The sequence below is a fragment of the Salmo salar genome, chromosome 01 (genome assembly GCF_965601325.2).
Source record: "Salmo salar chromosome 01, fSalSal1, whole genome shotgun sequence".
Classification (NCBI taxonomy): domain Eukaryota; kingdom Metazoa; phylum Chordata; class Actinopteri; order Salmoniformes; family Salmonidae; genus Salmo; species Salmo salar.
Genome location: NC_138291.1, coordinates 31,915,389 through 31,940,563, shown reverse-complemented (window position 1 = coordinate 31,940,563; position 25,175 = coordinate 31,915,389). Strand labels below are relative to the sequence as shown.

At 45.2% G+C, this 25,175-nt stretch overlaps 2 protein-coding genes across 3 annotated transcripts in view; both read left to right on the top strand.

Annotated features, from left to right (window-relative positions):
- Positions 1–13,342, top strand: part of LOC106599624 (1-phosphatidylinositol 4,5-bisphosphate phosphodiesterase beta-1) — a 39,735-nt gene extending 26,393 nt beyond the window's left edge. The window contains exons 22-32 of the mRNA XM_014190918.3: positions 1,434–1,538; positions 1,837–1,949; positions 2,089–2,227; positions 2,394–2,447; positions 2,549–2,765; positions 3,014–3,173; positions 3,239–3,315; positions 3,435–3,524; positions 3,658–3,715; positions 3,873–3,959; positions 11,144–13,342. Coding sequence (XP_014046393.3) covers positions 1,434–1,538; positions 1,837–1,949; positions 2,089–2,227; positions 2,394–2,447; positions 2,549–2,765; positions 3,014–3,173; positions 3,239–3,315; positions 3,435–3,524; positions 3,658–3,715; positions 3,873–3,959; positions 11,144–11,317 — 1,274 coding nt within the window. The 3' untranslated portion in view covers positions 11,318–13,342. The remainder of the gene's footprint in view (positions 1–1,433; positions 1,539–1,836; positions 1,950–2,088; positions 2,228–2,393; positions 2,448–2,548; positions 2,766–3,013; positions 3,174–3,238; positions 3,316–3,434; positions 3,525–3,657; positions 3,716–3,872; positions 3,960–11,143) is intronic.
- A 619-nt stretch (positions 13,343–13,961) lies between these two features.
- LOC106599634 (cell division cycle-associated protein 4) lies at positions 13,962–20,073 on the top strand. Of its 2 annotated transcripts, XM_045716866.2 has the most exons (3): positions 13,962–14,130; positions 17,405–17,541; positions 17,862–20,073. In XM_045716866.2, exon 3 carries the CDS (start codon positions 17,871–17,873, stop codon positions 18,780–18,782), a length of 912 nt encoding a protein of 303 aa, XP_045572822.1. In that variant the 5' UTR covers positions 13,962–14,130; positions 17,405–17,541; positions 17,862–17,870; the 3' UTR covers positions 18,783–20,073. The 2 variants fall into 2 exon arrangements, with proteins under 2 accessions (XP_045572822.1, XP_014046415.1); XM_014190940.3 differs by lacking the exon at positions 17,405–17,541 and having other exon boundaries at positions 13,966–14,130.
- Positions 20,074–25,175: the final 5,102 nt, after the last annotated feature.

Here is a 25,175-nt window from a genome sequence, read left to right as displayed (position 1 = left end):
GTCAGAGCTGCCCGCCAGTCAACAGTCGTCAGAGCTGCCCGCCAGTCAACAGTCGCCAAAGAGGTCAGACTGCGCTGAACTGCCGGAGTGGCCAGACTTCGCTGAACTGCCGGAGTGGCCAGACTGCGCTGAACTGCCGGAGTGGCCAGACTGCGCTGAACTGCCGGAGTGGCCAGACTGCGCTGAACTGCCGGAGTGGCCAGACTGCGCTGAACTGCCGGAGTGGCCAGACTGCGCTGAACTGCCGGAGTGGCCAGACTGCGCTGAACTGCCGGAGTGGCCAGACTGCCCTGAACTGCCGGAGTGGCCAGACTGCCCTGAACTGCCGGAGTGGCCAGACTGCCCTGAACTGCCGGAGTGGCCAGACTGTCCCGAGTTGCCAGACTGCCCAGAGTTGCCAGACTGCCCCGAGTTGCCAGACTGCCCCGACTGTCCCGAGTTGCCAGACTGCCCCGACTGTCCCGAGTTGCCAGACTGCCCCGACTGTCCCGAGTTGCCAGACTGCCCCGACTGTCCCGAGTTGCCAGACTGCCCCGACAGCCTGGAACGGCCTGAGCCGGAGCCACCTCCAGAGATAGGTGGGTTGGGGAGGGGGGGTGTAGCACAGTGCCGTCGTTGACGGCAGCCACCCTCCCTTCCCTCCCTTTAGTAAGGGGGAATTTTTTTTTTGGTGTTGCTTGGGGTTATTTTTGTTAAGGTGCTTCCGGGGTTAGCACCTTTAAGGGGGGGGGTACTGTCACGTCCTGACCAGTATAAGGTTAATTGGTATTGTAGTTTGGTCAGGACGTGGCAGAGGGTATTCGTTTTATGTGGTTCGGGGTGGTGTGTTTTGTTGAAGGGGCATTTGGTTTAAGTATTCCGGGGTTTTTGGGCACTGTTTGGTTTTCTGGTATTCTATGTTTAGTCTAGTATGTCTGGTTCTATGTTTGGTTAATTAGGGTTGGGACTCTCAGTTGAAGGCAGGTGTTGTCTATCTGCCTTTGATTGAGAGTCCCATATATTAGGGTGTGTTTGTGTTTGTTATTTGTGGGTGATTATTCTGTGTTTAGCCTTGTGCCTCGTTCGTTCTTTGTTATTTTGGTGTTCATTTTGTATTTATTAAAAAGCAAGATGAGCATACACATACCTGCTGCGTTTTGGTCCTCCATTTCCAACGACAAGCGTGACATTACATTACATTTTAGTCATTTAGCAGATACTCTTATCCAGAGCGACTTACAGTAGTGAATGCATACATTTCATTTAATTTCATAAAAAAAATTTTGTGCTGGCCCCCCGTGGGAATTGAATCCACAACCCTGGCGTTGCAAACACCATGCTCTACCAACTCAGCTACAAAAAATAGTTTTGTGTTTCTTTCTCTCTGTAGTCCTTATTGTCCTCTGTTGTCCTCTCCTGTCCTTGGGTTATTAACTATGTTCTGTCTGTCTCAGGTTATCGCTACATCGGCTTGAGGAATGAGAAGAACCAGTCTCTGATTCTGCCTGCTGTGTTTGTCTACATTGAAGTGAAGGATTATGTCCCAGACACCTTTGCAGGTAGGTCTGGTGTACGACAATGCCTATTAGACCTGGAGGTCTCTATATAAGCTTAGTACCAGCTTAGTCATCAGTGGTAAGGAACATGTGCATGTGTGGCAGGAATATCTGGCCTCAGAGAAGTAGTCTTTTTCGTCAGTTTGCCCACATTGCATCAAGGCTAATCCCTAGTGTGTGTGTGTGTGTGTGTATGTGTATGTGTATGTGTGTGTGTGTGTGTGTGTGTGTGTGTGTGTGTGTGTGTGTGTGTGTGTGTGTGTGTGTGTGTGTGTGTGTGTGTGTGTGTTTGTGTGTGTAGATGTGATCGAGGCGCTGTCTAACCCTATCCGGTATGTGAATCTCCTGGAGCAGCGGTCCCAGCAGCTGGCTGCTCTCACCCTAGAGGAAGGGGAGGAGGAGACCAGCAAAGAGGTTTGTGGTCGAAAGGGGGTTATGGACAGTAAAAACGGGTTCTCCTCGATATACATGCATTTACAAATACTGTTGCATTGCTGTTGTTGCTAGTGTTGATTGTAATGTTAAATGTTGTTGATGTTTTTGTGTTATAAAGGTTGAGGCTAATGCTGATCAGCCAGGGCCCACTGAGCCAAAAGCGAACCTACGACCTGCTCCTCTGGAGAACGGTCTCAGCCCCAGCCCTACCGTCACACCCAGGACTCCTACTAACACACCTCAGCCTGCAGCCACAGGTAACCCTGTAACCCTGGACTTCTGACTCCTGACCCACCAACTTCTATCTGCCAAAGTCACACCCAAGACTGCTACAATGTCACCGCAGATGTATTGACATTCATTAATTTTCCAATTTAAATGGTGTGCCGCCAACCAATAATAGTGTTTTTGTTGTCTTTTCAGAACCAGCCAAACCAGCGTTGAAGACTGAAGACATGGTGCAGAGCGTTCTGATAGGTCAGAGGGATCAGGGGAAGGGATTGTGTGTGGTCAGTATAAGACATTGTGGCTGTGGTGTGTAGTCTATGTGCTCAACTGTGTGGTCTCTGCCGGTTCAGATATGGAGGCGGCCACACTAGAGGAGCTCAGGCAACAGAAGCTGATCATGCGGGAGCAGAAAAGACACTACAGGGAGATGAAGGATGTGGTGAAGAGACACCATAAGAAGACTTTGGAGATGGTGAAGGAACATACCACCAAACACAACCAGGCTAAGAACCAACACACACGCAGACACAACGCTCTACTGAAGACTAAACAACATGGTAAGACAAGGTAGGTAGGGTGGAGGGTGGAAGTAAGGTAGAGTGTTACATTGTGTGTGTATGTGTGCGTTGTCCATAACCCTGACTCATGTCCCTTGTGTGTGTGTGTGTGTGTGTGTGTGTGTGTGTGTGTGTGTGTGTGTGTGTGTGTGTGTGTGTGTGTGTGTGTGTGTGTGTGTGTGTGTGGGGGGCGTGTGGGGCGTGTGCGTGTGCGCACGTGTGCGTGTGTGTGTGTATGCGCGCATGTGTGTGTTGTAGAAGTTTGACGCCTGGAGGGGAGGCTGAACTGAAGCAGTTTGATGAGGAGGGAGAGGACCAACTGGGGGAGCTGAGAGAACAACAACAACAACAGCTACTGGAGCTGAGGCAGGAACAATACTACAGCGAGAAATACCTCAAAAGAGAACATATCAAACAGGTAACACACACACGCACATTAATACATTATATAACTGTACATTCTAATACTCACCACTATTGCAGCTGATGGAGAAACTGACTACGGTGACTGAGGAAAGCCAGAACAACCAGATGAAGAAATTAAAAGACATTTGTGACAAGTGAGTTTGACATGACTGTGACACGTCAGTTTAACAGAGACATAAAGTGAGTGTATTATAGAGATATAATTGTAAACAATTCTATAAAATATCTAATTTGTGATGCTCCACCGTTGTAGAGAAAAGAAAGACCTGAAAAAGAAAATGGAAAAGAGGAGAACAGAGAAAATCAAAGAAGCAATGACGAAAGAGAAGCACTTGGCTGAAGAGTAAGAGAGAACTCTCTGTGTGTGTGTGTGTGCGTGCGTGCGTGCGAGCATGCGCGTGTGCGTGTGTGTGTGTGTGACAGAGAGATAGAAATACTGCCTATGTGTATGATTGTATTTCTTCTTCTGTTGTCAGGGAGAAGTTGGAGATCAACAAATCATATGTGAATGAAGTGGTACAGAACATCAAGAGGGTAAGGATGAAAGAGTTTGGGGACAGACATCACTCAAAACTCTTGTTGATGAATCATCTTCGTGACGTCAAGTACTGTTATTTTCCTGAGAAGTGATAGCGATTCCAGGATCGAGTGGTCCAATCACTGAAGGTAACCTCTCTGTTCTCTGCTCTAGCTGGAGGACGCCCAGTCAAAACGTCAAGAGAGACTGGTGGAGCAGCACAAAGGCATCCAGCAGCAGATTCTGGATGAAAAACCAAAGGTGACACACCAACTAAGCCATGACCTCTAACCTTTAACCCCGTAGCCCTTATTTATTTAACCTTTATTTAACCAGGTAGGCCAGTTGAGAACAAATTCTCATTTACAACTGCGACCTGGCTGTAACGGCTGCTGGGAGAGAGAGTAGACCAAGGCGCAGCGGAGTTAGTGTTCATCATGATTTTTAATTAGAACAAAAAGAGAACACTACAACTGAACAAAAAACACGACAGCCAAACAGTCCTGTTAGGAAATGATCTCAACAGAAACAGAAACAATTACCCACAAAACCCCAACGGAAAAACAGGCACTTATGTGTGACTCCCAATCAGCAACAACACTCTACAGCTGTGCCTGATTGGAAGCCACATGGCCAAAATCAACAAAACAAACCAACATAGGTAAAGAGCATAGAACGCCCACCCAATGTAACACCCTGGCCTAACCAAAATAAAGAACAAAAAACCCCTCTCTATGGCCAGGGCGTTACAGTTCCCCCCCCCCCCCCCCCCCCCCCCCCCCAAGGTGCAGACTCTGGCCGCAAAACCTGACTCTGAAGGGGAGGGTCTGGGTGGGCCTTCTACGGCGGTGGCTCAGGTGCGGGACGTGGCCTCTGCTCTACCCTCGGCGACGCCCTCTTAGGTGGCGGGCGGCGATGGCTGCGCCCGGCTGGCGGGCGTCCCTGGCGGCTCCGGCGGCACTGACCCAGGATTCACCAGGATGAGGAGAAATGTAAGAGGCCTGGCCCTAGGCGCAGGCACAGGACTCACCGGGCTGGCGGGCGGCTCTGACTGCTCTGGACAGGCGGGCGGCTCTGGCGGCTCCGGACAGGCGGGCGGCTCCGGACAGGCGGGCGGCTCTGGCGGCTCCGGACAGGCGGGCGGCTCTGGCGGCTCCGGACAGGCGGACGGCTCTGGCGGCTCCTGACTGGCGGACGGCTCTGGCGGCTCCTGACTGGCGGGCGGCTCTGGCGGCTCCTGACTGGCGGGCAGCTCTGGCGGCTCCTGACTGGCGGGCAGCTCTGGCGGCTCCGGACTGGCGGGCAGCTCTGGCGGCTCCGGACTGGGGGGCAGCTCTGGCGGCTCTGGACTGGCGAGACCCACTGGAGGCCTAGTCCTGGGAGGTGGCACAGGACGGACCAGGCTGGAGAGATCCACTGGAGGCCTGGTCCGAGGAGGAGGCACAGGATAAACCGGGCTGTGGGGGAGCACTGGAGTTCTAGACTTTACGCTCTTTACCCATACTCCAGGCTGAATGCCCACTTTGGCCCGGCACGGGCGGAGAGCAGGCATTGGGCGAACTGGACCCTCCCAGCGCCCTGGAGACACAGTGCGCAGAGCCGGTGCAGGATACCCTGGCCCGAAAAGGCGCACTGGAGACCAGACGCGCTGAGCTGGCACAACCCGTCCTGGCTCGATGCCTGCCCTCGCATGGCACTGCGGGGGGCTGGTATGTAGCGCACCGGGCTTTGAACGCGTACTGGGGACACCGTGCGCTTCAACGCATAACACGGTGCCTGACCAGTACCACGCTGCTTCCAGTAAGCACGAGGAGTTGGCCCAGAATTCCTTCCTGGTTCCGCCACACTCCCCGTGTGCCCCCCCCCAAAAAAATGTGGGGGCTGCCTCCCGTGTCCGTTGCACTCCCTCTCTTCGTACCAGCGCCTCTCAGCTCTCGACTCTTCTATTTCCCATTGCGGGCGGCGATAATCCCCCGCTTGAGCCCATGGTCCTTTCCCATCCAGGATTTCCTCCCAAGTCCACGACTCCAGATAACTCTTCACCTGGTTCTTAACCTTGCTCGGCTCCTTACTCCGCTGCTTGGTCTTCTTGTGGTGGGTAATTCTGTAACGGCTGCTGGGAGAGAGAGTAGACCAAGGCGCAGCGGAGTTAGTGTTCATCATGATTTTTAATTAGAACAAAAAGAGAACACTACAACTGAACAAAAAACACGACAGCCAAACAGTCCTGTTAGGAAATGATCTCAGCAGAAACAGAAACAATTACCCACAAAACCCCAACGGAAAAACAGGCACTTATGTGTGACTCCCAATCAGCAACAACACTCTACAGCTGTGCCTGATTGGAAGCCACACGGCCAAAATCAACAAAACAAACCAACATAGGAAAAGAGCATAGAACGCCCACCCAATGTAACACCCTGGCCTAACCAAAATAAAGAACAAAAAACCCCTCTCTATGGCCAGGGCGTTACACTGGCCAAGATAAAGCAAAGCTGTGCGACAAAAACAACACAGAGTTACACATGGGATAAACAATTGTACAGTCAATAACACAATAGAAAAATCTGTATACAGTGTGTGCAAATTAAGTAAGGAGGTAAAGCAATAAATAGGCCAATATTGACGAAGTAATTACAATTTAGCAATTTACACTGGAGTGATAGATGTGCAGATGAGGATGTGCAAGTACAAATACTGGTGTGCAAAAGAGCAGAAAAACAAAAACAAATATGGGGATGAGGTAGGTAGTTGGCTGGTTGGATGGGCTATTTACAGATGGGCTGTGTACAGCTGCAGCGATCGGTAAGCAGCTCTGACAGTTGATGCTTAAAGTTAGTGAGGGAGATATAAGTCTCCAACTCCAGTGATTTTTGTAATTCGTTCCAGTCAATGGCAGCAGAGAACTGGAAGGAAAGGAGGCCAAAAGAGATGTTGGCTTTGGGGGTGACCAGTGAAATATACCTGCTGGAACGCGTGCTACGGGTGGGTGCTGCTATGGTGACCAGTGAGCTGAGATAAGGCGGAGCTTTACCTAGCAAAGATTTATAGATGACCTGGAGCCAGTGGGTATGGTGACGAATATGTAGCGAGGACCAGGCAACGAGAGCATACAGGTCACAGTGGTGGGTAGTATATGGGGCTTTGGTGACAAAACGGATGACACTGTGATAGACTGCATCCAATTTGCTGAGTAGAGTGTTGGAGGCTATTTTGTAAATGACGTCGTCAAAGTCAAGGATCGGTAGGATAGTCAGTTTTACAAGGGTATGTTTGGCAGCATGAGTGAAGAAGGCTTTGTTGTGAAATAGGAAGCCGATTCTAGATTTAACTTTGGATTGGAGATGCTTAATGTGAGTCTAGAAGAAGAGTTTACAGTCTAGCCAGATACCTAGGTATTTATAGTTGTCCACATATTCTAATTCGGAACCGTCCAGAGTAGTGATGCTAGTTGGGCGGGCAGGTGCGGGCAGCGATCGGTTGAAGAGCATGCATTTCGTTTGACTAGCATTTAAGAGCAGTTGGAGGCCACGGAAGGAGTGTTGTATGGCATTGAAGCTTGTTTGGAGGTTTGTTAACACAGTGTCCAAAGAAGGGCCAGATGTATACAGAATGGTGTCGTCTGTGTAGAGGTGGATCAAAGAATCACCCACAGCAAGAGCGACATCATTGATATATACAGAGAAAAGAGTCGGCGCAAGAATTGAAACCTGTGGTACCCCCATAGGGACTGCCAGAGCTCCGGACAACAGGCCCTCCGATTTGACACACTGAACTCTATCTGAGAAGTAGTTAGTGAACCAGGCGAGGCAGTCATTAGAGAAACCAAGGCTGTTGAGTCTGCCAATAAGAATGCGGTGATTGACAGAGTTGAAAGCCTTGACCAGGTCGATGAAGACGGCTGCACAGTACTGTCTTTTTTCGATGGCGGTTATGATATCGTTTAGGACCTTGAGCGTGGCTGAGGTGCACCCGTGACCAGCTCGGAAACCAGATTGCATAGCGGAGAAGTTACGGTGGGATTCTAAATGGTCGGTGATCTGTTTGTTCACTTGGCTTTCGAATACTTTAGAAAAGCAGGGCAGGATGGCTATAGGTCTGTAACAGTTTGGGTCTAGAGTGTCTCCCCCTTTGAAGAAGGGGATGACCGCAGCCGCTTTCCAAACTTTAGGAATCTCAGATGATACGAAAGAGAGGTTGAACAGACTAGTAATAGGGGTTGCAACAATTGCGGCGGATAATTTTAGGAAGAGAGGGTCCAGATTGTCTAGCCCAGCTGATTTGTAGGGATCTAGATTTTGCAGCTCTTTCAGAACATCAGCTGTCTAAATTTGGGTGAAGGAGAAGCGGGGGGGCTTGGGCCAGTTGCTGCGGGGGGTGCAGAGCTGTTGGCCGGGGTTGGGGTAGCCAGATGGAAAGCATGGCCAGCCGTAGAGAAATGCTTATTGAAATTCTCAATTATTGTGGATTTATCAGTGGTGACAGTGTTTTCTAGTCTCAGTGCAGTGGGCAGCTGGGTAGTAGGTATTCTTATTCTCCATGGACTTTACTGTGTCCCAAAACTTTTTGGAATTAGTGCTGCAGGATGCACATTTCTGTTTGAAAAAGCTAGCTTTTGCTTTCCTAACTGACTGTGTGTATTGGTTCCTGACTTCCCTGAAAAGGTGCATATCACGGGGACTATTCGAAACTATTGCAGTACGCCACAGGGTGTTTTTGTGCTGGTCAAGGGCAGTCAAGTCTGGAGTGAACCAAGGGATGTATCTGTAATTAGTTCTACATTTTTTTAAATAGGCATGCCTATTTAAGATGGTGAGGAAAGCACTTTTAAAGAACAACTATGCATCCTCTACTGACGGGATGAGGTAAATATCCTTCCAGGATACCCGGACCAGGTTGATTAGAAAGGTCTGCTCGCTGAAGTGTTTTAGGGAGCGTTTGACAGCGATGAGGGGTGGTCGTTTGACCGCGGACCCATAACGGATGCAGGCAATGAGGCAGTGATCGCTGAGATCCTGGTTGAAGACAGCAGAGGTGTATTTCGAGGGCAAGTTGGTCAGGATGATATCTATGAGGGTGCCCATGTTTAAGGATTTGGGGTTGTACCTGGTAGGTTTCTTGATAATTTGTGTGAGATTGAGGCCATCTAGCTTAGATTGTAGGACGGCCGGGGTGCTAAGCATATCCCAATTTAGGTCACCTAGCAGTACGAACTCTGACGATAGATGGGGGGGCAATCAATTCACATATGGTGTCCAGGGCACAGCTAGGAGCTGAGGGGGTTCTATAACAGGTGACAACAGTGAGGGACTTATTTCAGGAGAGATGGATCTTTAAAAGTAGAAGTTCGAACTGTTTGGGCATAGACCTGAATAGTATGACAGAACTCTGCAGGCTATCTCTACAGTAGATTGCAATTCCGCCCCCTTTAGCAGTTCTGTCTTACTATTCAGGTCTATGCCCAAACAGTTCGAACTTCTACTTTTAAAGATCCATCTCTCCTGAAATAAGTCCCTCACTGTTGTCACCTGTTATAGAACCCCCTCAGCTCCTAGCTGTGCCCTGGACACCATATGTGAATTGATTGCCCCCCCATCGATCGTCAAAGTTCGTACTGCTAGGTGACCTAAATTGGGATATGCTTAGCACCCCGGCCGTCCTACAATCTAAGCTAGATGGCCTCAATCTCACACAAATTATCAAATTATCAAGAAACCTGCAGGCTATCTCTACAGTAGATTGCAATTCCGCCCCCTTTAGCAGTTCTGTCTTGATGGAAAATGTCATTGGGGATGGAAATTTCATAGTTTTTTGTGGCCTTCCTAAGCCAGGATTCAGACACGGCTAGCACATCAGGTTTGGCGGAGTGTGCTAGAGCAGTGAATAAAGAAAACTTAGGGAGGAGGCTTCTGATGTTAACATGCATGAACCCAAGGCTTTTACGGTTGCAGAAGTCAACAAATGAGAGCGCCTGGGGACACACAGGGCCTGGGTTAACCTCTACATAACCAGAGGAACAGAGGACGAGTAGGATGGGGGTACGGTTAAAGGCTATAAGAACTGGTCGTCGAGTGCGTTGGGAACAGAGAATAAAAGGAACAGATTTCTGGGCGTGGTAGGATAGATTCAGGGCATAGTGTACAGACATGGGTAAGGTAGGGCGCGAGTACAGTGGGGGTAAACCTAGGCATTGAGTGACGATGAGAGAGGTTTAATCTCTGGAGGCGCCAGTTAAGCTGGGTGCGGTCTCCGCATGTGTGAGGGGTGGGACAAAGGAGCTATCTAAGGCATGTTGAGCAGGACTAGGGGCTCCACAGTAAAATAAAACAATGAGAGCTGCCCTAAACAACAGTATACAAGGCATATTGACATTAGAGAAAGGCATAAGCAATCACAGGTGTTGATTGGGAGAGCTAAGACAACAACGGGTGAGACAACAATGGGTAAACAGCTAGGACAACAACAACGGGTATATGGCGATGAATGGGCAGGGAGGATCAGTTAGCTACACACGGGATCTGAGTTTGAGGCTGGGGCAGACAGATAAACAAAATGAAGTACCGTGTTAATGGACAGTCCAGCAGGCATCGGCTGTATAGCCGAGTGATCATAGGGTCCAATGAGCAGCACGAGATGAAACGGAACCGTTCAGTAGTTGATTACTACGTTGAGCGAGCGGGAGACACGGCGTTCAGGGAGCTAGCAGGCCGGGGCTAGCAGATGGATCATCACCAAACATCCACGACGCAGAGGCCGGTTGAGAGCACATCGGCCGAGTTACGTCAGCAGACCAGCAGACCAGTCGTGATGGATCGGCAGGGCTCCGTGTCGACAAAGGGTCCAGACCAATTGGCAAGAGAAGTGTTGTAGTTGGTGTACTTCGATTGCTAGCCGGGAGATGGACCTAGCTCAGGGCTAAATGGTGCATGCTTCTGGACAAGGCCGTTAGCCACAATAGCTCCTCGGTAGCAACTAGCTAGCTGCGAAGATCTGGTGTAATGGTCCAGAGCTTGCGGCAGGAATCCGGTGATGTAGTGGAAAAAAGCAGTCCGATATGCTCAGGGCTGGTATCGCGCTGTGCAGACTGGCAGGTATTGTCCGGGCTATCCAGACTAAAGCTGCAGGAGTCCAAGCTAAAGTTAAGACCACTAACAGAGGCTAACAATGACTAAATAGCTAGTAGCTAATTAGCTGGCTAACTAATGATGGAGGTTCCAGTTATAACGTCTAAAGAAAAATTGCTGACCCATACCACATTGGGTGAGGCGGGATGCAGGAATGTATATTTATTTTGAAAATGGAAAAAAGAGATTGAAATGTATACAAAACCCCCCGCAAAAGACAATATTTACATGGGACGAAAACAAACACGTCTTACTGCTGCGCCATCTTGGATTACCATAAACCGCAAACGCCTAACTCTAACCCCTGACCTCTGACCCCAGCTGCAGGGTGCGGTGGAGGCGGAGTACCAGGAGAAGTTCCGCCTGTTGCCGGGGGAGATCCAGGACTTCCTGCAGAACAGAAAAGGAGGGGTCAAAGGTCATGTCGTGCCCCGCCCCTCCACCCCTCATGACACGCTCTCTGAGGAGGAACTAGATGAGGACCGAAGGGAGTGAGAGAGAGAGAGAGAAGGCGAGAGGGAGGAGAGAGAATGGGAAAAAGTCCATCCTTTTCATACTCCTACTCTGTAACCCGGAAAACGATGAGTGGTTGAGTGGTCGAGGAGAGTGTCAATTCGTTAGTAGGCGAACTGAGAAGTATGCTCACCTCCTCAATTACCTACTTTGGCAGAGGATGCACAAAAGTATCCTCCCGGCGGCTAGCGCAGGAGTATTTAAAAATCTGCCACACCCCCTTTGAATCAGCTGTTGTTTTCTCAAAGGAGAGAAGCATGAACACATTTTATCTATAAAATGTGTTGCACAGCAAGCTACATTTGTTTTTATCACTTTACACATATATTTTGGCATTCCACCCCTGTAAATATAATTTGCCTGATAATGTGAAAGTGGAGAAGGAGAGTCTCATTTCCTACAAGTGGATTTGTTTCCATATTTCCTCTCCTCGCCTCCACTCCTCGATTACCTTTGACCTTTTTCAAAAGCAGGCAAGCAGTGGATGGAGGAGAGGACATGAGGAGTCGAGCAAAACCAATGGAGGTTCTGCCAGAGAGAGAGCTTTTCTTCTTAATGAATGCTGGTTTAGTGATGCACTCTACAGGTAGTCCGGGACAATGTGTATTGTCATGTTATCTGCAGCATATTAACCATAACTTTTTGATAGTTGAGATTTTATATACAGTATACTAATATTGCTACATTGTGCTCTCTTGCCTTAGAGGACTCATAAGTAGGCCTAGTGGCCGAGCAGAGTGTGTTGCATGAGGCCAGCAAAGCACGTTATTATTCTACTGACCACATCTTGACCTCAGACACGGTCCTGTTGTTCTGACCGCATGTGATTCTTATCTGGTCATGGGGTTGTGGTAGTCAGTGGACAAGGGAGAGGCTTTTTGCTGAATTTCTATTTGCACTGAAATGTAGACCATTTGCTTCTCTTTGCAACACTCCTGGCTGTCTGTGCTTATCTCTTGAAAGACGTTGCTACTGAAAAGGTTTGTTTAATTGTTTTCTACTTGATATTAATGCTTTTAGAGAGTTTTATATGCAGAAATTTTGCTAATGACATTGATATGTTATTTTAAAATAATGAGCTGTTGATTGTAGTGGTTCCTTACAGTTTCAGGGATGCATGACTTTATGCAGTATTTTTATTGAATGTTTCAAATGTACTATTATATGGTTATTAACATGGATGTACTGGTTCAATCATAATTAATGACTGTAGTTTCATTTTAGTTTATGTTAAGTTATATTTAATACAATGATATCCCAAACCATTTCCACCCCTAACTCATGTCTTACTCCTGATGTAGTGTAAAATAACCAAATAAAATGTCAGATCCAACAAATATTTAAGAAGCGGTTTCACAGGGGACCAACAATGTGTTGCAACTGGCTAAGTATGTTTTTGTTTGGTGATTTATTTGTATTTGTTTAACTTTTATGACATTATCTCGAATACTGTTAATGTTAGGGGACTGGGTTAAGGTGAGGACATTTGTCTTGTGTATGTGCTTTGCCCAGAATTTGTCAAACCCCTTATTTTAAATATTGCATCATAAAATATGTTTGACTATTTTTCTGGGGTTGGATGTAAGTTTTGATAAAACAACTATAGGCCTAGTATACCGTAGTAATTACAAAAAATGAAGTTGTACATGAATTCCTATGAAGAAAACCTACATTTCTCAACATGTTATGGAATTACAAACTGTGTTTAAGTCTGTTTTTGAATACAGGTTTCAGGTAATTATATTAATATTTCTGATGTATATAATTGTATTGGGTTTATTTGTATATAGTTGCATTTGTTTGATTGTAGTACTATATTCAATAATGATAAGATAAGTCAAATATGTTGGGTGTTACTAGTAACTATGTTACTAGTAAGAATTATTTGTTGATATGTTTAACTTTAAAAGTTCTCATTTGTATAGAGCCTTAGCTCTCAGTAATGATTTGCCCCTTGTTTTTGTGATTACTTGAACCACATTTATGAATAAAATATTTATTCTGAAATGAGATGTGTGTATTTTTTTGTTAAAAGCATACATTCACACAACCTAACTTGTACCCACAAATGCAAAAATGTTATATTGAAATCACTGACATAAGGTTATTTTAACAGCCATACAAAACCATATAAAATCGACAGCTCTTCCGGCTGGATAGACGCTTGACAAATCAGTCAATATTGGCAATAACAGTGTTGTGCCAGCGTATGGTGCCACCACTGAGTTTTTGGACAGGCACATCCACTAACTGCAAACTCAGAGTCATTTGTAAAAAATATGCATTTTTAATGATTCCTTGGTAAACCACAGCCTTGGACATTTTGAACAATATAATAAATAAAAGCTCAATGTCATTACATTCTGTATAACTCGTCATAGTTGTTTGCATTTAATGTTGACCATTTTTCACAGTGGAATTGTTTTCTTCTGTGAATTAACCATTTCCTCCCATATGTACTGAGGTCCGCAGTGATTACAGTCTGTGCAGTTGTGTGAAGAAACGCACGTGACCTTTGATTTACATGTTGCGTTGTTGTTTTTGTGCCTTTTGAGAGTATACCTTTTGTTCTGGTGCTCTAATTCAAGTGACAGCATGTCGATCAAGATGCATGGAGCCCGCCCCCTTCATCCTTCCCCCCATTCCGCCACCCTCCCTGCTCCCTGGCCGTAGCAAGCAGCAGTGAAGACGAGGTAGTTTTGAAGCCGTGGCATTAATGATCTCATCTCAGCCTGATCTCCGCATCCTACAGAGGATCTTATGACCAACACCGGAATAAAGTAAAATAAACGAAGGTACGTTGAATGTATTTATTTGTTAGGATTGATACGAAATATTTATTCCCGAAACTCTTAGCAAATGTTAGTCTGGTGAGGCGGGGTGGGGGGCTAGCTATGTTAGCTACACATTTATGAAGGTAGCTAAACCATTTTGTAAAGCAGAAGTATACACGCCAGTTTGGGAGAGTTGATAAATTATTTAGTTGGAAAAAATGAAGTTTTGTAATTTGAAAACGGTGTCATAATTTATCCCCATTTTATCTCGATGAGTAGGAATTGGCTAGCTAGCTAGTTATTTCAAAATGGCCTCATCTCCATTGTCGCCCCAGCTTCCCTTTTGCTCGAGCTAGACAAAGCATGTGGTGCAGCTACCAGAGAAGGCCAATAGCGATTGCAATGGGTGCAATGTAAATAACTGATTTAATTTTGTAAATTTATTTTTTATTAACCTATTATGAATTGCAGGATGCACCCTCGCACTGTTGGGTAGTCAGATAATTTCTCCATTCAAATAACCATAAGCGGCCGTGGAAATATCGACGTCAGTACTGTGGGGGAGGGGAGCCAATTCCTAGGTGGAGCCATAGACGAGGAGGAGGATCTCTCTCTGGTGGAGCTGTTGCTCTTTGAAGTTTAGTGGTGTAAACTGAGACATAACACAGGGTACTTGCAACAAGCACAGCCTACAGGATGGAGGTTCCCTCCTTACATGTGGCACTGACAGACTCATTGATTGGAGTAATCAGCAAAAGACAACCTTGAAGTGTTGTATGTTGTCTTGATCTATGTTTTGTTTTTATAGCCACATTAACCTATTTGATCCTTTTTTCCATGGATATGGCCTAACAGATTTGTATTGAACAGTCCTTTTTAGGTTTGCAGTATTTTATAAGGAGCAATAAGGCCCCATCCTCGCACCAGTAACTCATTCTTGTCACATAATGATTGCACCTCTTTTTCCTTGTTTTCAGATATCCAATCAGCTAGACTTCCTTAGTAGAAACCCGTTGTTTGTGGGGATTGGTGAATTAACATGAACACAGTGTTGTTGTTACTTGTGTAGTATTTTGCTTCTTAGTTAGAAATTATCCTTTGTTTTTGACAGGCTTCACTGAGGTAAAAAAAAAAAGAGAGAAACGGAGAGAGTACATTCATGTCTGCCGCAAATTTTTATTTTTTTATAGGGTACCTGGCAACGCCCCTCATGAATTGGACTAGAACATTTGCAGCTATACAAATACCATTTGGGTTCTAGCAACTTGGAACACACAAACATTTGCTGAAGTTTTCAGTTTTCTTGTACTTCAGAGGTTTGTGTCAAAAACCTACTGTTCATACATTTTATCTGTGGTCTGATGCAGGTCCATTTGCAGTGCTCAGTTGTTGCAGTTAAAATAATCTTACATTTCAGTAAGGGCACCAGTCCAATTGTGTGACAGAGTATTTCATCATAGTTTATTTATGGCTAATGACATTAGAAGCATTTTACCACCATCTAGTAAAAGCAATAGTTAGGTGGTGGGCCATAAAGTCTGCATTCAAGTTAGGTTCATTAACACAGTCAAAGCACTCTCCTGGTTACTTCCAATGGTAAAAATATACAGTAAATGCAAGTGTCACCTTGTGATAGCATTTGTTGCTCCAGTGGTAAGATGCCCACTAGGGTAGGACCAAAGCTAAATGTTCTCCCCTGGCCAGACTGATTGATTGTGCCCCTGTGATGTCCACAGTGTACCCCTACAGCTCTAGAATAGATACAGGACATTGCTAATTAGGAACGTTGCTATTATCAACTGTGTGCTTTTTTGCTATCAAGTATAGCGTTAAAATAATCTATACTGAACAAAAATATAAATGCAACATGTAAAGTGTTGGTCCCAGTTTTCATGAGCTGTAATAAAAGATCCCAGAAATTTTCCATATGCACAAAAAGCTTATTTATCTCCAATTTTGTGCACAAATTTGTTTACATCCCTGTTAGTGAGCATTTCTCCTGACAGGTGTGGCATATCAATAAACTGATTAAACAGCATAACACAGGTGCACCTTGTGCTGGGGACAATAAAAGGCCACTCTAAAATGTGCAGTTTTGTCACACAACACAATGCCACAGATGTCTCAGGTTTTGAGGGAGCGTGCAATTGGCATTCGGAATGCAGTAATGTCCACCAGAGCTGTTGCCAGAGAATTGAATGTTAATTTCTCTACCATAAGCCGCCTCAACGTTGTTTTAGAGAATTTGGCAGTACGCCCAACCGCAGACCACGTGTAACCACGCCAGCCCAGGACCTCCACATCCGGCTGCAGGATCGTCTGGGACCAGCCACCCGGACAGCTGATAAAACTGAGGAGAATTTCTGTCTGCAATAATGCCCTTTTTTGGGGAAAAACTCGTTCTGATTGGCTGCAAGGCTGCACCCCTGCCCAGTCATGTGAAATCCATAGATTAGGGACAAATTAATTTTTTCTATTGACTGATTTCATTATATGAACTGTAACTCAGAATTTTTTTTGCATGTTGCGTTTCTTTTTGTTCAGTATATTAACTACAAATGTTTGTTGTTTTGAAACTATGTCTCTTGTCTGTTTTAGTTTTCTTTATTGCATACTTACCTCCTGTTTTTATATCCTTTGTTGCTTCGTGGATGGTTGATCCATGTAGCAGAGTAGTAACGCCAATCAATGCCCTACCCAGAGCTCTCTCTGAGGGGACGCCTTTCCTTACAGAAGTTCCTTTGTTTTAGTCTTATGGGAAATGTAGTCACACCAGGCTCATGTCCTGTGTTCTCTCCCTACTCTGCTCTCCCCGGCTTGTTTGTCCCTTGGAGCCAGCAGCCGACCCTGTTGTTTTGAGGCAAGTCTTCTGATATCTTCTCATTCAGGCAGAGATACAGCATCGGGAAGGTTAATGTTAACTTTTCCTCCTTTCCCTGTAATGACATTCTATCAGTTCTAGTTTTCGGAGCATGGTATGGTGTGTGCATATCTCAAACATAATATCACATTAAACCTGTGTGGTTTCATTTGACTTTTCTCACCCAGTATGTGTCCTGTTCTCTTTTGTACTACCGGAGTGAAGTTGTTAACTCACTTTTGCCCATAATTAGGAGATGTCTGACGACAGGTGGCAGTGGGGTGGGATGGTGTGTGTACATGAGCTGATTGTGTTTTTTTTAGAAAAGTCTGACCTGTCCTGACTTTGACCACAGTGATGGCAGGTGGTTGGTAACATGCTGTATTTTCGGTGGTTCAGTGGGTCTGTTAAAAGTGTGGTTGTTCCGCCCAGCAGGAGCCTTGCTTCAGACTGGCCTAAAATGGGCAGAAAGGGTGCAGAACAAAAGCTGCTTGTTGCTTGTACAAAAGTACTGAAGCGCTGCAGCCGGGACCAAGCTGCTATGCTAATGCCTGTGCCTCTCAACAGGAAAGGTATAGCAAACTTTCAGAAAAACAAGCCATTTATACTGTAGGCCACTACATGAATATTTAGCTAACCTTCTAGAGATTCTTCATCACAGAATTCTCTTACCAATTGAAATTCAGCTTATCACCTTAATAGTTTGTCCTTATGCCACACACTTCAAACATAACACCACACATAAGTTCATTCATTTTTAGAATGTACTTTTGATAAGTAAAATTCTGCAAAACAACAGTCTTTCATGATACCATGTGTGTTTGTGTCAGAATGGTAACGTTTTTGTGACAGATTTTTCGTCAATAACACTCTCCGTCTCCCCTCACCCCAGAGAGCCAAAATGTTCCCGAAGGGCACGAAGCGCAAGTTTTCTGACTCCGGGGATGAACCTGCGGCAGGCGGTGAGGATGTAAACCAACCGAGTTCGGTGGCTGTAAGGATGCTGTCATCCTACAGCCTGCAGCGGCAGTCCCTGCTGGACATGTCCCTAATCAAGCTGCAGCTGTGCCACATGCTGGTGGAGCCCAACCTGTGCCGTTCAGTGCTGATTGCCAACACGGTGAGGCAGATCCAGGAGGAGATGACCCAGGACGGCACCTGGCAGATCATGACCCAGGCCCTGAGTGCTGCCAACGCTGCTGCCCAGTGCTCTGCAGACCGCCTGGTGGCCACCGAGGTGCTGTGTCGGCAGACCGAGGCAACCCAGGGGGAGCAGGTACTCAAGCCCTTCCCAGCGGTGGGGTCAGAGGGTTGCCCTGCAGAGGAGGAGGAGGAGGTGGTGGTGGAGGAGGAGGGCGAGGGGGGGGTGACCATGTCCACGGTTTCCCCCCAAGCCCCAACCTCCTACCTGCCAGGCACCTTTGGCATGGACCCCTGCTGGGAAGAGGAGAATGGTGAAGATGAGGAGGAAGATGAGGACAGTGAGGAGTGTGGGTCTGGTTCGGAGGAGGGAGACAGTGACAGGCTTGTGGAGGACTCCAGGACAGCAGAGCAGGTCTTTGGCACGTTCGAGATCAAAAACCCTGCGCCCAGCCCCGACCCTGCCCTGGAGGAACTGTTTTCAGACGTGGATGCGTCCTACTACGACCTTGACACGGTGCTGACAGGCATGCAGAGTGCGCCTAAGATGGGGCCCTACGACCTCCTGGAGAGCCTGTCCTCCCATGGGCCCTCACCCCTCAGCTCCAGCACCAGCTGCCGATCAGACCTCAATGAACTGGACCACATCATGGAGATCATAGTGGGCTCCTGAGAAACAACACATTCCCATTCATACAGACTTGGTAGACGCTTTACAGACAATGCACATGGTGCGTACATGGATATGGTGTTATTATTATACATTCAGACGTTGAGGGTTTATGAAATCAATAACTTATTCAGTGTTACCACATGCAGGTGTGCATCTGTTAGTGGGCAGAGATTACAGCATATACCATTATGATTTTTCTTATTTACATACTTTTCTATGTTTCCTTTTATCATACAATCTATTTTTCCAGTTTTGTTTTAATTTATTTTTATGTATGGACTGAAGAACAATGTCATTACACTACACACGAATAGAGACCGGAACATCCAAACCTTTGAAGCAATGTATATTTTCCTAAAGACTAAAACAAATATTAGTGAAATAGATGGATATTGTACGTATATATGTATATTGAAATATATTTTTTGCAACATACAGTTTGGGAAATGTACCAGTATGACTACATCTAATCCCCCCCCCCCCCCCCCCCTCCTATTTTTAATCTGACAGAGATTTTGAAATGTTAATGTAGCCAGATTCGACCAGTCTTCCTATGGTTTGGTATAAAGTAATTGTCTCAAGACAGAGACTCTCCTGCTTTTTCAGGCACGTTTTTTCCCCCTGCTTGATTTGAATCCATCTCTTACGACCTAGACTAGATTTGTTCAAGTATTAACAGAAACTCTTACTTGATATCAGCATTAAGAAGCCATATTTTCTGATATTTGTGTTATTACAAATTAAGAATTATGGGTTGACCCATTAAGTTATTACTTTTTAATTTATTTAATTTATTAAATAGACACAAACATGCCAAGTTGCTTTTAACTGAATCGTGTAGACCCATGTGATATATTTTATATATCACATGGGTCTACCCAAATCCTCCCCCCCCCCCCCCCTTTTCAAAAAGAACTATGGGCCTGGGTTTACTATTCACTATGCAGTTCATTTGTGAAATGATATTTTGTACAGAATTCATCCATAGAAATGTCAACAACAAAAAACGTTTTTTTCCCCACCATTTTTTGGGGATGTACAAGCAACTGTCTTTCTAAAGATTTTTCAAACTGTCTTCTTATCATGATTAAGAGATTACTCAGGCAAACCGTACCAGTTAAATCCGACAGTATTACTCCGGTCATTACTACCGCAACACTCTTCTCTGAATGATGTCACTCTGCTTCAAACAGGAGCTAGAATTTCAACAATTGTAAAGTATATGCATTTTTATATTAAGAAAATGTAGCATCTTTGTAAATATTTTTTATAATAAAAGGTGCAAAGTTAATTGTGTCATTTATTTTATTTTTTAATTAGATAAAATGTATCTGTTAGTTTAAGGATCAACCCTTTTTTTTTTTTCAATTTTCGTCTAAAATGACATACCCAAATCTTAACTGCCTGTAGCTCAGGACCTGAAGCAAGGATATGCATTTTCTTGATACCATTTGAAAGGAAACACTTTGAAGTTTGTGGAAATGTGAAATGAATGTAGGAGAATATAACACAAAGAAGAAAAAAAAAAAATCCCTAGTCCTTGCTGATGATAAGCATGCCCATAACATGATGCAGCCACCGCCATGCTTGAAAATATGAAGTGGTACTACTCAGTGATTTGTTATGTTGGATTTACCCCAAACGTAACGCTTTGTATTCAGGACAAAACGTTCATTTATTTGCCACATTGTTTGCAGTATTACTTTAGCGCCTTATTGCAAAAAGGATGCATGTTTTTGAATATTTTTTTATTCTGTACTAGCTTCTTTCTTTTCATTCTGTCATTCAGGTTAGTATTGCGGAGGAACTACAATGTTGATCCAGTTTTCTCCTATCACAGCCATGTAACTATTTTAAAATCGCCATTGGTCTCATAGTGAAATCCCTGAGCGATTTCCTTCCTCTCCAGCAATTGAGTTAGGATGGACGTCTGTATCTGTGTTGTGACTGGGTGTATTGATACACCATCCAAAATGTAATTGAGAACTTCATGCTCAAAGGGATATTCAGTGTCATTCTTTTTTTTACCTATCTACCAATGGGTGCCCTTCTTTGCGAGGCATTGTAAAATGTCCCTGGTCTTTGTGGTTGAATCTGTGCTTGAAATTCACTTCTCGACTGAGGGACCTTACAGTTTGTGTGTGGGACAGTGACGGGGTAGTCATTCAAAAATCATGTTCACCACTATTATTGCACACAAGAGTGAGTGCATGCAATTTATGTGACTTGTTAAGCACATTTCTACTCCTGTAATTATTTAGGCTCGCCATAACAAAGGGGTTAAAAACGACATTTCACTTTGACATTATGGGGTATTGTGTTTAGGCCAGTGACACAAAATCTAATTTTAATAAATGTTTAATTCAGGTTGTAACACAACAAAATGTGGAAAAAGTCAAGGGGTGTGAATACTTTCAGTGATGGTGAAGGCACTGTTCCTATTCCATGCATCCATCTGTAACTGTGTTTGGATGGTTGTTACAACCTGTCACACCTGATCTGTTTCACCTGTCCTTGTGATTGTTTCCAACCCCCTCCAGGTGTTGCCCATCTTCCCCATTATCCCTGTGTATTTATACCTGAGATCTCTGTCTGTTGCCAGTTTGTCAGGTCAACCAGCGCTTTTGTTTTCAGGTCCTGCTTTTCCCAGTCTCTCTTTCTCGCCCTCCTGGTTTTTGACTCTTGCCTGTCCTGACTCTGAGCCCGCCTGCCTGACCACTATGCCTGCCCCTGACCTTGAGCCTGCCTGCTAACCTGTACCTTTGCCCCACCTCTGGATTGTTGACCTCTGCCTACTCTGAGCCTGCCTGCCGTCCGGTACCTTTGCCCCACCTCTGGTTTACTGACCTCTGCATGCCTTGACCTGTCTTATTGCCTGCCCCTGTTGGAATATTAAACCATTGTCAATTCGACGTTTCTGCATCTGGGTCTTACCTTGATTCCTGATACAACCACCGTTGTAACAGTAACACAAGTCTGGTTTGCACTCCGAGAACCACTACGTAGTAGACTGGATACAGTGTATTTCAACACATGTAAAAAGTTCCAACCTTAGAGAATGTGTTGCACATTTCCCAGCCCTGTGAGTGGTTAATACCACCCACTGACGATTATAATATTGAGGGAGTTCGATTAAGTGCACCGTGCTATCAAATGCAGTAGCTCCATAATACAGGTCCAGTTGCCTAGGGGAGAGGGGTAAGTTGAGACATTTTTTTTTACATTCAGCCTCACTCTGTCAAGGGAAGTATAGTGTTCTTTCTAACAAAGATATCTACATATATTTCAGGATGTTGTGTATTCTTGGAAATAATCAGAATGAATTTAAACGTTTCATTTTTGAAAACAGGTTGTCCCAAAAAAGTGTGTTTAGTATGGGGTAAGTTGCACTGCGCAACAGGGTAAGTTAAGCAGCCTACACATTTCTGTACTGAATTAAATATTACCACTACCCCACTACCATATCTTTACTTCCCAAACAATTCAACACAATCAAAATCGCATTTTTGTATTTTAATAATTGTAAGCATCTTTTAACACAGGTTTAACACCTAACAAACACTGTAATTTTATACTTTTAACATACCTCATATCTGAGCAATAATGCCTTACATTACGCCTGGAAAGAAAACACTTCAACTTGCCATTGGCTCTACTTACCCCATGGCCATTGGCTAAACATATCTGAAGACACAGCTACAAGGATGCACTTTCATGCTAGGTTTAGGACCTCATATTGAAGCTTATAGAGACTCCAACTGATGTATAGACCAATCTTAAAATTATCTACTTTGGTTTCGATACAAGCATCATGGAACCTCTAACACAATAAATTAATTTGACTTGGTGAAAATGAGTTTTTGGGGCCTAACTTGCTTACCAGAGTAGTGTCAACACTGAATAAACTCTTTGTAAATGATGAACATAAAAATCTAGATGCATCATTCAATCTAAACTCAAGCTCATATTTAGTTGTTCTTACACATTAACAAATTCATAAATACAGTGGTTAAGTAGCTCACTAAACAGCGAGTACAAGTTGAATATGTAGGCTAATATAGTAGCCAATCAACTCACTGAACAAGAAAGAGCCTTCTATCACAAACTATATTTAAAACCGTATGAAGACAGGACTCAAATTATGTATAGATGTACATTTCATACTTAAATGTTGATCAATGAAAGTGATAGATATCCTTCCTGTCTAGATTCATGTTGGGTCGTGGCGTGAAGTGGAAGCGGAGCTGTAATGAAGCAGACGGGCTTATGGTCTATGGGCCAGAGAAGGCTGAGGTCCAGGTTCAGGGTGGGTCTTCTTACCTGCAGCAGCGCCAGCTGGTGCTCAGCCTGTGCCTGGATAAGCTACAGCGCAGTTAAACAGGAGTGGAACTCAGCCTGTATCGCTCAGTGCTGCTGGTGAATACCTTGAGGCAGATTCAACAGGACATGCAGAGGGAAGGGCCAGGTAGTCTGGACCTGTCATCCCAGTCACTCTCCCCTGATGCACCTGCCCACATACCTGGCCTCTCAGACTTGCCTTTTAATGATGTCACCATGATTCCCTGCTCTGTGACAGTATTTGGGAGGAGGACGGGCCACTCACCTACCCAGGGTGTGCTCAAGGAAACGGACTGGGTGTCTCCTCGCCGCACCATATTGCCTACATCTCCCTCTCAGGACAGCTCTTCTGGACACCACAGATCCAAAGCCCCTCGGCACCCCTTTGCTCTTCTAAGAGCAAGACGCCAAACTCCCTGGGCTGCCTCACAGACCTTGCCCCGGATGGCATCTTTGAGGACAAGGACACCTCCATGTACTACTCCTCTGATTTCCCCTCTGCCTGGGCCGGCTACCTGTCCTGATGGGCCAGCGGGATGGCCTCCTGGGGGAACGAGGGACTAAAGATGTGCTCCAGTTATATCTTGGTCAGCACATTACAGCGGTGTCTGACCGACCTCAATGATCTGGACCACATTATGGAGATCCTGGTCAGCTCGTGATACATGGGGGTCACATCAGGGGTCATGACCTGGTTGTTAAGGATCTGAACATCATCAGGATAACCTGGCTTAGTCGGGTTAAGAATTGTAAATGACAATATATATTTTTTTCAATGTGGATAGTATTTTTGTCATACTATGGTTTTATTCAGGTGACGGAGACTTGTGTATCTACTGTGAACAGAATATTCCCTTTGGGGCAGTTAGTAGAATACAAGAAAAATATGCACTACTTGTGGAGCTTGTCTTGTTATATAATACATCTTCTTGAAATTGTACATTATCTTTGCATTTAATCTAATTATTCCAATTCTACTTCTCTTGATCAACACTACTTGTAAAGTCTGTGTCACACCCTGATCTGTGTCACCCGTCTTTGTGCTCGTCTCCACCCTCCTCCAGGTGTCTCCCATATTCCCCATTATCCCCTGTGCATTTATGTGTTCTCTGTTTGCCTGTTGCCAGTTCGTCTTGTCTCGTCAAGCGTACCAGTGTGTTTTTAGGTTTTCTGTTTTCTTGAGACCGTTTTCTAGTTATGCTGGTTTTGATCTTTCTGCCTGCCTGCCGTTCTGTACCTTTTGACACTGCCCTGGATTACTGACCTCTGCCTACTCTGAGCCTGCCTGCCGTTCTGTACCTTTTGACACTGCCCTGGATTACTGACCTCTGCCTACCCTGAGCCTGCCTGCCGTTCTGTACCTTTTGACACTGCCCTGGATTACTGACCTCTGCCTACCCTGAGCCTGCCTGCCACTCTGTACCTTACGGACTCTGCCTTGGACTACCGACCTCTGCCTGCTCAAGACCTGTCTTTTGCCTGCCCCGTTTTATAATAAATGTCTTATTCGAACTGTCTGCATCTGGGTCTTATCCTGAGGCGTGATAATATTGAGTTATTCTGTATAATCAAAGGAAGTTCCTTGTTCTCACATCAACCACTTTTCCCTTTAAAAAATAATGCCTTAAAGACTTAATAGTTCTATAGAAATGTAGTATTTGAGTTACAATAAGGAAAGTTTGCAAATATATCCATCCAGCTGAGCAGTGAGCGGCTTCCTCCAGTGGCGGACTGGGACAAAAATTAGTCCCTGGCATTTGAGACTCAACAGCCCACATCACTGCTGACACCATATATGCAGTGCCTTTTTTGCCTCCCTGTTGCAGTTTTCCTCTGCATCATCTCTGCTCTCACTCTGTCACTCTGTCCTCGTCTATGCTTCTTCTTGTTCTCCTCTATCACTCTGTCTACCTTTCACTCCTAAGTGTTAATAGCTATTACACTGAACAAAAATATAAATGCAACATGCAACAATTTCAAAGATTTTACTGAGTTACAGTTCATATAAGGAACATAGTCAATTTAAATCAATTAATATGGCCCTAATCTATTGAT